The 14,108-nt window shown below is 39.1% G+C and overlaps 1 protein-coding gene across 6 annotated transcripts in view; it reads right to left on the reverse strand.

Moving 5' to 3' along the window:
• The window catches only part of ZNF521 (zinc finger protein 521), a 527,781-nt gene that overhangs the window by 240,236 nt on the left and 273,437 nt on the right, over positions 1 to 14,108 (reverse strand). For all 6 annotated transcript variants that reach the window (XM_069731222.1, XM_069731224.1, XM_069731227.1 and 3 more), the window contains one exon: positions 12,911 to 12,995. In XM_069731222.1, coding sequence (XP_069587323.1) covers positions 12,911 to 12,995 — 85 coding nt within the window. The remainder of the gene's footprint in view (positions 1 to 12,910; positions 12,996 to 14,108) is intronic.

A 14,108-nucleotide genomic window follows, 5' to 3' on the forward strand; every position in this document is an offset into this window, starting at 1 on the left:
AACAGTCATTAAAGCAAAAGGTGGCTACTTTGAAGAACCTAGAATATAAGACATATTTTCAGTTGTTTCACACTTTTTTGTTAAGTATATAATTCCACATGTGTTAACTCATAGTTTTGATGCCTTCAGTGTGAATGCACAATTTTCATAGTCATGAAAATACAGAAAAATCTTTAAATGAGTAGGTTTGTCCAAACTTTTGGTCTGTACTGTAGGTCATTATTAGTAATTTGAACTGGATACGCTGAGATTATAGATTATATCAATCAATATCTCAAAGATTATATCAAATATAAGACCCAATAGAAATATATTATTACCAAAAATTAACAATTATATTGCCTTTAGTAATTCAGCAATGGAAAATCAAAGTATTATTTTTTTTTTTACTTTTTATTCACCAAAATATTTGAAAATTACAAAGTGAAACATATTACTATCCGTGCAAACAAGAGAATACAAACAGTCTTTACTGTTTTACATGATTTTAATTGCCTAGTAGCAGCAGTGAACTATCAACAATTTAACAATTTGGCTTTTTATCATCTTATTTGTCAGACAGATGAGCCCACAATAGCAAATGTGCTCCTCTGTTGTGCACAGTGAGTGGTTTGCAGTGTGCCCGCTACGTTTCATGAGACAGTTGTTTGGAGCGATCTGGAACACACATGTATCTTATGGGATTTATGCTCTAATCATAATGCCAGCCCCCACAGAGAAAGATTCCTTCATGACTGAAATAGATAATTAGAGGATGGCAATTATTGGTCAAAAGTTATCAGACTGAAAACAAATACGGCTTGACAATGTCAGGCTTATCTCATCATTAAACGGCTGGAAATATTTTAAAGTTTATGTACTAAATACAATACAGAGTGAATAGCATGTTTTATATTTTACGTATAACATATAAAATGGTTTTAATAGACAAAAAAGTCACACAATAAAAGAATATTGGTAATTATGCTTTCACTTACATCCACCGCACCTTCTAATACCAGTGAACCGCTTTCTCAAGATTAGAACTGGCTCTTTGGAAGTATTTATGGAAATCTAAAAATTAATAAGAATAAAATCCCATTTTCCTTTATTTTAGATTTTAGGTATACAGAGCAGTGTGCCATAGACAACATATTTAGACTGAAAACTCCCATGGAATGACATTTTGTCCAGTCTGTTGTCTGCCTCTTCAGACTCTTGAATGGTAAATGATCCAACTTCATTCAAAAAATTGTAACCAAGTCAAAAACATGTCCCATAGCCGCAGTTTGGTCTGTATTCACACATCACTATACGCGTCCGGATGTGGTCCACTCTTTAAATGGACAGCACAATGACCCATTAGTTTCAACGATCCAGCACTAGTGTTGAGCGATACCGTCCGATACTTGAAAGTATCAGTATCGGATAGTATCGGCCGATACCCGAAACGTATCGGATATCGCCGATATCGATATCCGATACCAATACAAGTCAATGGGACACCAAGTATCGGAAGGTATCCTGATGGTTCGCAGGGTCTGAAGGAGAGGAAACTCTCCTTCAGGCCCTGGGATCCATATGAATGTGTAAAATAAAGAATTAAAATAAAAAATATTGATATATTCACCTCTCCGGCGGCCCCTGGACATCACGCTGGTAACCGGCAGGCTTCTTTGTTTAAAATGAGCGCGTTTAGGACCTGAGGAATGACGTCGCGGCTTCTGATTGGTCGCGTGCTGCCCATGTGACCGCCACGCGACCAATCAGAAGCCGCGACGTCATTCCTCAGGTCCTAAACGCGCTCATTCTAGGAATTTAGGACCTGAGGAATGACGTCGCGGCTTCTGATTGGTCGCGTGGCGGTCACATGGGCGGCACGCGACCAATCAGAAGCCGCGACGTCATTCCTCAGGTCCTAAACGCGCTCATTCTAGGAATTTAGGACCTGAGGAATGATGTCGCGGCTTCTGATTGGTCGCGTGGCGGTCACATGGGCGGCATGCGACCAATCAGAAGCCGCGACGTTATTCCTCAGGTCCTAAACGCGCTCATTTTAAACAAAGAAGCCTGCCGGTTACCAGCGTGATGTCCAGGGGCCGCCGGAGAGGTGAATATATCAATATTTTTTATTTTAATTCTTTATTTTACACCTCACTATGGATCCGATACCGATACCCGATACCACAAAAGTATCGGATCTCGGTATCGGAATTCCGATACCGCAAGTATCGGCCGATACCCGATACTTGCGGTATCAGAATGCTCAACACTATCCAGCACACATTAGTTTTATCCAATCTGGGAGACTCAGACCATGTCCTATTCTCATCCACTTTGATGATAAGAATCAACCATTAAATTTTATGAGGATAACTAAGAGGGCATGTTCTCATCCATTTTTAGGCCACATTTCCACATTCAGTATTTGGTCAGTTTTTTACCTCAGTATTTGTAAGCCAAAACCAGGAGTGGGTGATAAATACAGAAGTGGTGACGGGTTTCTATTATACACTTTTCCTCTGACTGTTCCACGCCTGATTTTGACTTACAAATACTGAGGTAAAAAACTGACCAAATACTGAATGTGGAAATGTGGCCTAAAAATGGATGAAACACAGAAGACAGACTTTTTACATCAGTGTCCAACTGTATTTCATCTATTTTTTCACTGATCCATTATTAAGAATCAATCGATAAATAAAAGTTCAGAAAGTCTTTTAAGTTTTTAAAAACGGATGAAAAAATCAAATGGATGCAAGTATGAGGCAAAACAGATGACACGTGAGAGAAAACAGTGCATTTTACACGAATGAAAAAATAGACATGGATGTGGGAACGTGGCCTTAGTGTTATAATTACTAAAGAATGGCGTTCTATGGAATTTACATGGTGTCTCAAAAGAAAGAAAAAACACCTATATAAAGTAAAAATGATTTGGCAGATGGTGACCCATTTCTGGACACAAGCTGTGGGGCAAGGGAGAGACCTGTTAGGCCACGTTACCACCATGACTTACGACATCTTGGATTCAACATCAGAATTTCATAAGGTAAATGTGAAACACACCGAACTGGTAGAGAATTTGACCAGAAAATTAGTGGTATACTTATGTGAATGCTTTTTTTTCACTCTCATGTTAAAACTGTCATTTTTTCATAAAAATGTGCAATACTTTGCGTGCTAGGAGTAAGGACTTAGGATAACGCCATCCGCACAGATCGCTTTTTATAAGAAAAATGAATGCGTTCCTTACCTCCTGAAGGCTCCGCTGCTCTAGCGCCACCTCGCCGCTGCTCCCTACGATGCTTTGCTTACATGGCTTCAGTAGTGACATCTGGGACTCCGGGGAGTAACAGAGAAGCAGAGCCGAAGCAGCGAGGCCTCAACAGGTAAGTAATATTTTCTTATCTTAAGGGCTTGCTCAGATGACTGTATTATACATACATGTGCCATCCATATTAAAATTGGATAGCACAGGAACAGCACACATATGACTGTTCGGTTGACAGCTTTTTTCATACAGACCGAGTGTACATGTGAGAAAAAAAATAGCAGCATGAGGGGCCCCCAGTTTTAGACTGGGGGGGTACATGGTCGCACAGACTTTAAAATAATTAATATTTATTTTAATGATAAGGTATTATGATGAGAATCTGTTTTTAATGGGGTTTTCAGTCATATCTACAGGTCAAAAGGTCAGATGTGTAAGCTGTGCATTCCGCACAAGCAGGCTTAAACTGGTTCTGACCGTTGGGTCTTTCCCGTTTTTTTTTTTGTGTGTTTTTTTTGAGAAATCTGATTGACAGCTGTTAAAAAAGGCGGGAATATCAGCTGCTATTTAAAGAAGGATCAGCTTGAGTGGTGTCAGTCATCATCCGATCAAGATAGAAGACACCTGCCCGTCCCAATTTTCTTTTGTTTGTTGTGATGTTTTTATTAGAGGGATAATCGCTCAGCTCTTGCTGGGTGGAACTGGTCATTGGAAATTTTGTTTGTGGATTTGTATGATGATTTAATGTTGTGTAATATGTGATAATATTTTTTAAAATATTTATTTAAAGTAACTCTTAATAAAATACATCACAACCTATTCTTATGCCATATTTCCATGTATTGGGTATTTATTTTAGCTATTAGAATGTTTGAGTCTTGTGCTACCATGCACCAGTGTCTAGATGAGACTCACCTATTTAAATTTACAGGAGCGCAAAAAAATAGGGTTGGATCCCATATGGATCATTTCTATTGCTGCTGATATGTACACATACAATGCAATTATTAACATAGGAAACTATTTGGCCTTGAAAATTTTATTTACAGCTGATTTTTGTAGAGCCATCATATACAGTAGCACTGTAGAACTAGGCGAGATACAGGAGGAGTGAGGACCCTACAATCTATGAGGAGGATACATATGAAAATAGTCATTTTTCTGGATTTTTCATACGCTTGTCTGAGCCATTTATAAGATCAGACATCCTTTTAATACTGTTTTCTGATGAAAGAGTCTTGTGTTCTGTAATTTGAGTGGACAAATTAATATGAACAGAAGTTGGATGAGGCTGAATTTATTGTCTAGCCCAGAAACACTTGGCCTTGGTTTGCTCTTGGGCTGTAATGCTACTTTTGAACTTTGGCTTAATGTACAGTATCAAAACAAACTTAAAGGAATTGGCCACTTTATCTTTATTTTAACACGTGTTGGGGACAGGTTTTTGTGGCCCTTACTATTATATAGATCTGACAGATTCTCCTACTTCTCTTGTTAGTGCAGCTTTCATCACAGACTGCACAGTCCATACAATGGTGGCTGGCGGAGAAGTGACCAGACCTGTGCATTAGCCTCCTCCAACAGAAAAGGAGCTTTCTAATGTGAGGTGTATAGCTACTGGAAAAGGCTGATGGACAGGTCTGGTCACTGCTCCTCCACCGGCAGCCATTTTATAGACTGAAGAGCTGTGCAGTCTGTGAGGAAAGCTGCACTGACAACAGAAGGAGCAGAACCTGTCATAACTATATAATAGTAAGTGCCACAAAATCATGTCCTCAACACATTGGCTGAAATAAGGATAACGTGTCCAATCCCTTTAAATAACTTGGACACCCAGTTTAATTGTTAATATTAGTAGTATCATTCACTTGTGAAGCAAATGTCCTCTTTTCCTAACCCCCATCTAGCAGATAAAAACTGAACTCAATCAGTCTCAGTCTCAGTCTGCTATTTTGCTATGGAATACAAATAGACAGCCACGGGCCACATCATTTTTTTCCCAGAGAATATTTCACGTAATAATATAAGACCATAATAAAAAAAATAAAAAACATAATTTCAGAAAGTTTTGTTTAAAATAATTTCACGCAAAAATGAAAGTATTGAACAATATTTTTAAAAAGTTTTTTTTTTGTGCCAATTTTGATATAGGCCAAAAATAGCATGAAATATCAAAATTTGGAATATCCATGAAATTTAAAGAAAAGCTGCATCAATACTTGTAAGTGAAAAGGGAGCTCTGATTAGGAAGGGGAACAAAAAACAAATGTAAAACTAACCCTTGCTAGAAATAAAGACACCCACAAGGGGCGCATTCATTAATAATTTTAAAGTGTTGTGGATATTCGTTATATTTAGCATACACTAATGCAAACATCACCGGATCAGCTCTTCATTACTACTACGTGTCCTGCGGTTCACACCAAGAGGATTACATTAATACTCGTCTGCTCTTCATTAACCAAGAGTGTTTGTTTTGGGAAATAACTTGAAAAACCAAGACACAAGAGAAGCTTCGGCATACTACAAGACGGGAGATGCGTGAATCCATCTTTTATACTTTGATCTATTATCAAACAACAAGGCAATAGACTAAAGACTGTGTATGTATTGGAAAACTAATACATTCAATGGTTAATTAGCAGCGTGTATATGAAATTAGTCTTGAAAAGAAACGTCTTTAATAAAGTGCCTAAAACCTTAGGAGTTCTCAAATGATAAAACACACTTGTTAGCTTATTAACAAGAAACCACTTCATTGAATTAGTAAAAAACACCAAGTAATTACTATCCCCAAGCATGCCTTAAGCAGAGCTTCTGCTGTGTTGTGGCCATGATATTCAGAAATTAAAGTCTTGAAGAAAACTTTTGAATTAAAAATAGTCTTCTCAATCTAGAATTTCTCTGCCATCTTCATACAAACATCTCAGCAGTTCCTTTCAGAAGATCCAAGCTTGCATGGCTTTCTACTAGCGATTCTTTATGTCAACAGTATCTCATATAAACCCACATGTGGGTCATGATCTATACATTGGAGGACTCTCAATCTAGAATTTCTCTGCCATCTTCATACAAACATCTCAGCAGTTCATTTCAGAAGATCCAAGCTTGCATGGCTTTCTACTATAACTTCTTTATGTCAACAGTATCTCATATAAACCCACATGCGGGTCATGAGCTATACGTTCGAGGACTCTCAATCTAGAATTTCTCTGCCATCTTCATACAAACATCTCAGCAGTTCCTTTCAGAAGATCCAAGCTTGCATGGCTTTCTACTATCACTTCTTTAAGTCAACAGTATCTCATATAAACCCACATGTGGGTCATGAGCTATACATTCGAGGACTCTCAATCTAGAATTTCTCTGCCATCTTCATACAAACATCTCAGCAGTTCCTTTCAGAAGATCAAAGTTTGCATGGCTTTCTACTATCACTTCTTTATGTCAACAGTATCTCCTATAAACCCACATGTGGGTCATGAGCTATACGTTCGAGGACTCTCAATCTAGAATTTCTCTGCCATCTTCATACAAACATCTCAGCAGTTCCTTTCAGAAGATCCAAGCTTGCATGGCTTTCTACTATCACTTCTTTATGTCAACAGTATCTCGTATAAACCCACATGTGGGTCATGATCTATACATTGGAGGACTCTCAATAAGAAAGTTCACACCATTCACACCTTCTAGGACAGACGTCTCAAACATGCGGCCCAGAGACACCGGGACATTCTCAGGACCGCAAGGAGGAGCACACTATAGTCCCTTAATATCCCTCAGATGAGAGAAAATTGGTCATGTGACCCTAGCCTAAGAAATGCTTCTTGTCTGGTATGGCTCCCAAGGTTACAAGCTCCACTTTACTTCCAGCAGCATCTGGAGCAATACTTTTGTGTGAAAGCCTATTTTGCCTTTAATAACATTCTATTAGGCACTCGTAAAATGCATATTCAATATATATACAGACCTATGGGCCTTCTCAAGGCCACCGGTTGCTATTAAAACTCCTTGGCTGGCTGTGATCCCATCAATGGGTGCCAAAGGTGTGCGCACCCTCTCTCTGCCGCACTTGCAGCTAAAGGGTTGAATGTGTGGGATTGGCGTTATCTCCAATCCCAACTGTTTGAAGGTAGCATCAGCTGTAATAGACAGCTAACTCCGGCTGCACATGTCTTGTGTGCACCGTTCCTGCATTGTACAATTACACAGTAACTACATAGCACCAACGCCATAAAGTAATCAGTTATAGAATCCTCATTTCTCTAGCCACCACTTATCACACATAGCACAACGCCACGGCCTGCAGGCCAACACGGTTAGGACCTAAAGTGTAGCAGCTGTATGTCGTATGGACAAAGAACGCAGACGGAAACCTCCCGAGCTGAGGTGTGTGATCATGGTCGTGGGCTGTTTAGTGCAATGCAAGCAGTAAATTAATTTCACTTCATAAATCTGGCATGAATGGCCAACTATTCAAATTACTCCCTGGTAATATGACTTTTCTAAATGTCACCACTGAATATCATAAGGGAACCTACATCTCATCTCCTTCAAGTTGCCTTCAGGGACAGCACAAAATAGATAAAGGGAGTACTTGTAATATTTTATGTTTCAGCATCTTTTAAACATATTTGGCCAACCTTTGATGAATTAAGAGAAAAAAAGTTCAATGGACTATGAATTCAGAATGTAATTATATTTGTGATAAAGAAAGTCACGAAGCCTCGATGGAAGAAACAGTCGCTGTGCCATAAAAATCATTTCATCATGTCTTCATCTCATATACTAATGACGATCCAAGGTATATACTTCTTTTCTATTGTTTAAAATGTCCCATCCAACATTTAGGAATAGTAAGTGAAATAAAGATGAAGTGAAAGAAAAACAAGTGGGGTGAAGATTGAATATTGCTTGCTGGGCAAGGTGTGTGTATATATATATATATATATGTATATATATATATGTTATACATATCCAGATCAGAGCAGGCATTATTCCTACACACCAAGTGCTCATGTGAGCTCTTTTGTCCAATGGCTTTTGCATTTGAGATGTTACTTATTGTCATTTTCTTTTCACTGTTAGCTACCATATGCCATTCTATTACTAATCTGAACCTATGGTTTTGCTGTTTTTTCTCTGCCTTCATTCTCAAATGGTCAAACACTAATAATTAGGAGAGATGCCACTATATTTAAAGGTATTGGTTAGCAGGTTTTTGCTGTGTAATCTGTGAGCAGCGTAAGGTAGGAGCTGAAGCACAGATTTCAGTGATGTGTCACTTTTTAAGCTGAGGGCTCTTGTTTCAAAACAGTGAATTTTTTTTATCACCAGGAGATTATCACTACCTGGACTACAGCACCTGTGAGCCCTGGTTTGACCACTTCCCCTCCACTGATAACTAGCTTACTGTCAATAGACAATGTACACAGAAATCAGTGGTGTGAGCGGGGGGTGGTGGGTGCAGCTTTCTGAGCTCTGCTTCATTTTACATCTAAAAACTCTGATTGTGTCACAACTGCTGCATCCAGTAATCTAAGCGGCACATCATTGGAATCAGGGTCTCTTTTTCTATATTATGCTGGTCTCAGATGAGGTAGCAAAAACCTAGTGACAGATTCCCTTTAATATAAGGAAAAGCCAATGCAATAAAATGACCACCTGGGCACTTTGGCTTCAATTTTGACAATTTTAGTCGCCATCTGGAGCCATGCATAACTCGTTTAATATTTTACATTCACAAAACAGGATGCCTAAAATAATATTTCTAATATCACTACCGGTGAAGAAGAGGATGGAGAGGTTTCCTTTTTCTATGACTATTACTTTCTCAGTGGCTGTACTATTTATACAGCTCAATTAGTAAATGTATGCAAAAGAGCAAAACAATGACTGCCGAAATAAGTACCGTATGTAAAAGTTTGGATGCAGGAGAAGCGCTGTTAGCTGTAAGAATGATGGAAATCTTATCACTGCCACAGAAGATTACAAAATCCCATTAGTTTGTGCCACACACAAACATATACAAATCATTTAACTTTACACTTAATTTCCTCATTCATTAACTTTATTTTCCATCTTAGCAGACTGATTGAAAAGTATTATTTTCCCTAAAAGTGACTCTGCCATTAAAATATCCTGCCCATGTTCCCTAAGGTATGTCACAATGCCAGGTCCGATGGGCTATTATACAAAAAAGGCTCAAACATATTGTGATGTTTGCATCATGGCTGATTGGAAAGAATGTAGGGGGTCTCATGCTTAGCAAACATTAGGGAAGAGGGTCCTCAACCTCCTCCTGCATCCTTCTACTTCCTCCTTCTTATATATGTACTAATGTTAGGTTTAACCCCTTCATGACCAGAGGTAGTTTCATTTCTGCGTTTTCGTTTTTTGCTCCTCTTCTTCCCAGAGCCATAACTTTTTTTTATTTTTCGGTCAATATGAGGTCTTGTTTTTTGCAGGATGAGTTGTACTTTTGAACGACAGCTTTGGTTTTAACATATCGTTTACTGGAAAATGGTAAAAAAAATTACAAGTATGTATAGGTTCTTTCTAATTTAAGTGGTGAAAAAAAATCCAAAGTTTGTTAAAAAAAAAATAGAAATGGCACCATATTCTGAGAACTGTAGTGTCTCCATTTTTTGTGATCTGGGGCCGGGTGACGGCTTAATTTTTGCGAGCTGGCGTTTTTATTGATGCCATTTTGGTGTAGATACGATCTTTTGATCGCCCATTATTGCATTTCATTGCAATGTAGCGGTGCAAAAAAATGTAAAATTCTGAAGTTTTGAATTTTGTTTCTCGTTACGCCGTTTAGCGATCGGGTTAACTTTTTTTCACATTGATAGATTGGGCGATTCTGAACGCGGCGATAATTTTTTTATTATTTTGTTTTAAATGGGGGGAATGGGGGCTGATTTGAACCTGAATACTTTTTACATTTTTAAAATATTTTTTAAAACTTTTTTTTAAACTTTTTGCTTGCTTCAATAGTCTCCATGGGTGACTAGAAGCTGAAGTTGTCTGATCACACAGGTGATGATCAGATCGCCTGAGTGTAGCAGAAATGTTCACTTGCTATGAGCGCTGACTACCGAGCGGCGCTCACAGCAATCTGGCTATGACAACTGGATTAGTGACGAGCTTCTGGTAAGCATGAGATAAATGCCGCTGTCAGAAACTGACAGCGGCATTTAACTAGTTACCAGCTGCCAGTGTATCGCGATTCCACCCGCAGCTGATGCAGGCACATGTCATCTGTATATATCAGATGTCATGTGCCCGGAAAGATGCGGGCTCAGTGCCGAAGCCCGCAACAAACAGGAGGAGTCCGACATCGGTGTACTATTATGCCCAATGTCGGAAAGGAGTTAATGGCATTTTTGTATATCTCGTGATGGCAAAGGACACATATTTATGTAGTGTAGCGGGACTATAGATCTCTTTATGTAGAGCTTCTATCAAAAGTGTGGCGTTATGACTGGTAAACAATGAAGGGGATATATCTCGTGCTCCATTTTAGCCAGCTGTACTGAGGGGTGGCGGGCAGGGGCGGATAATCCACTGGTGCAACCAGTGCAGCCGCACAAGCGCACAAGAGGTAAGTGGGCCCATTTTCACTTCCAAAACAAATGGAATTGTGCCTTATTACAAGTTATTGTAATACAAGGGACCCATATACTGTTCTTGCACAGGGGTCCTTTTCTGTCTGCGTCCGCCCATGGTGCTGGGAGTTGGAATTCCACAGATATTCTAATTGAAGTCTATCAATACTGAGAGTCCCAGAAAACTTCTGGGACTTGTCCTAACTCACCAATTATCAATAAGGGTAAGGCCAAACGGATCGGTTGTGTTGCAGTTGTGGATCGGCTGCAATGCAGAAGAAACCGGCAAAGATAATTGTTCGTTGTTGTTTATAATTGCAGCAATGACTTCACTTTGCAGGTGAACAGCTGTTTCACCTGTAAAACTCAGCGGTCATTACAATTGTGTCGCTTTTGGCTGCGATGCAGCTGCACCCCAGCCCTTACTACATGGCCTTACCCTAACAATTCACAAAAACAATGACATTTGGAGTCTTTTAAACAAGGGGCTGAAGCTAAAAGACGAAGCCCCACTTACTCTTGAATGTCATTTTCAAACACGGAGGCACAAAGACAATGCCACTTGGCAGGTTATTTAGCACTAAAGACGGTTGCTTTTGGCCTTAGCTAGACAGACACATTTTAGCTTTTAGTTTTCTACATATATTTTCTATTGCTCAGCTGGGATTGTGTCGGCAATTACAAATGTTGGCTGACTGTTCCAATTGCAAATGCCTAGATGAGAGTATATCCTCCCACCTGCATACATTTCCTTTCGCAGAATAAAATGTAAAACTAGCGCAAAGCTTCAATATTTCTGGAATTAAGCCATGATTCTCATAACATTTTCTAATTTTTGTTTATATATTTTTGTAGTTAAAAGGGTTATCGAAGTCTTTTACTATTTTTTGCGTATGGGGCTAAGAGCTAATAGGCAGGGAGTTATTAATTACCTGCCTGTCCTGCACATATTCCCCTGCTACATTTCAGCTCTTGTCAACAGAGTAGCTCTTCCCTTTCTGCTCTGTTGAGGAGGCGCCACTGCACACGTCATACTGATTGACAGATGCTTCCAGCAGTAAGGCAGTGGGGAGCCAGCTGCCAATCAGCATGACATCAGCAGAGACACCCTATCAACCCCCAACACAGACTTCTCAATTTCCCTGACTTCCGACATAAAGTGCAGCACAGATTCATGTCGACAAAAAGCCGAGATCCTTACACCAGGAACAAAACAGACATTTATAGGACATTTCATAACTTTCCAAATTTCTTATGAAAACCCAATTTATTATATATTTTAGGAGTCGTTCCATTTTATATTGACCACCAAAATGGACACTGACGCCACAAATCTGACTCCACTGCCCTGCTGTCAACAGAGCAGAGCGGAAGAGAAGATGTTGCTCTGTTGACATTACATCAGTGGAAGCATGGGAATCAACAGCAGGAGTGGTCTCTCACTTGGTACCGTGCAGAAGAGGTAGGAAGTTAGTAATTGCCTGTCTGTAAGTTCTTGGCCCCATATACAAAAATAATAACGTCCGGGATAACCCCTTTAGTTCCTGCTTAAAGTTGCGTCACTAGATGGACCTTGGCCCAGAGGACTACCTTATGTAATTTTCATCTTTGGATGTCATATTGTATATTTTATTCTAAATAAGTAAAAAAAATTCAGTGCTGGTTTCTTAATATTTCTACATAGACATCAGGGCTTTACTTTTGTGATACAGATCTTCAAATCCCCTGCTTAGACAAAGAGTGAAATGAAAATGTTTTTTGCCACCACTGACAGAAGAGAAAGGGGGTGGAAGGAGTTAATTGCATACTATGACCTTACACTCAATAACATAACAGTAAGTGGTAAGCTCCTAGGCTCCATCTAGTGGCGGCTGCAGGTATCTAGCGGAACAACATTCTACTCAGCTGATATGTCAAGAGAACAAATACAAGCCAAGACCATTAATCAGATAGATGTCAACAGTACCATATAAGCAAAGATAGACTCCAGCTAGCAAATACATTAGCCATTTCTTATAAGCCTGTGAGTAAACAAAGCTGCACTTACCTATCATGTGGTTTGCAACGTGGACCTGGATATCCCATTCATTGTAGAATACCATCTGGCACTTGATGCATTGATAGGTTTTCTTCTACAATATTATACATAAAAAAATCAATTACTGTATAAAACTGGAAGAATTAAAAAAAAACAAAAAAAAAAACAAAAAACAAATTAAGTACCGTATATATTTTTATAAAGTTTATCAAGAAGCAGACACTTATTTTTTCCATGTTAAACCTGTTTATGAACACGTCACCAATAAGTAAATAATGAAAAGGAACCTTCAGTAATTGAGAAATTCTTCTGTAACCGATGCCATCAGTATGTTTTGCAACATTAGGGTTGCAAAAGTTTTGAGACAGCTCACTGGTTTACCCATCATGAGATGTTTTTTTGGGTGGCACCATGGTAATGAGACACCTTTATATAGGCCATTGTTCAACCAGCTGATATTTTTTTCACTAAGTGTGAGGATTGCTTTCTAACTGATAGATATCAGCAGGTGTCATGACCTTCCATGGCTTTTTGCACCCCTCCTCCTTCATGTGTTCGATGAACTTTTCATTTCTCATTATTACACATAATGTATGGACATCTATGGTTTGTGGATTGGATGGGTTGTTACCTACATCTGGTGAGAATTTCATGTCAAAAGCACCTTTAGAAATATATTTTTACTTAGAAAATTGATGACGTGTTCATTACCGTACTTATTTTACCCACTGTACATGTATTTTCAGGCAAGTCTTCTATAAACCATCTAAAGATAAAATCCCAATGGTTTGGGAATGCATTCACCCTTACTGTGAGTTGGAATCCTCTCCTATTTTTGGCACAAAGACAAACGGAAATATCAGTCTAGGAAATATCAATCAGCATTGCCTATCTTGTAATATTATTTCACTTTACCATTATATCTTAAAGGGGTTGTCCATTATTGGACGACCCCTTCTCAATCACTAGGTTCCCCTATTATAAAATCATAGTAGCTATACTCACCTCCGCTGTGGGTACCATTCCAGTGGTGTCGGCGCTTGCTCTCTCAGGGCTAGAGCAAATCAGTGGCCACTTCACTCTCCCCGTCAGAGCTGCGGCTGCTCTCTAACTTCCACTGGATGTTTTGTCCGGAGGAAAGGACAGAGAAGTGGTTGCTGATTGGCTCTAAGGCTCAGGTGACTTGTCACGTGAGCAGCAGGAGAAC

This window comes from Ranitomeya imitator, chromosome 6, assembly GCF_032444005.1.
Source record: "Ranitomeya imitator isolate aRanImi1 chromosome 6, aRanImi1.pri, whole genome shotgun sequence".
NCBI classification, from domain to species: domain Eukaryota; kingdom Metazoa; phylum Chordata; class Amphibia; order Anura; family Dendrobatidae; genus Ranitomeya; species Ranitomeya imitator.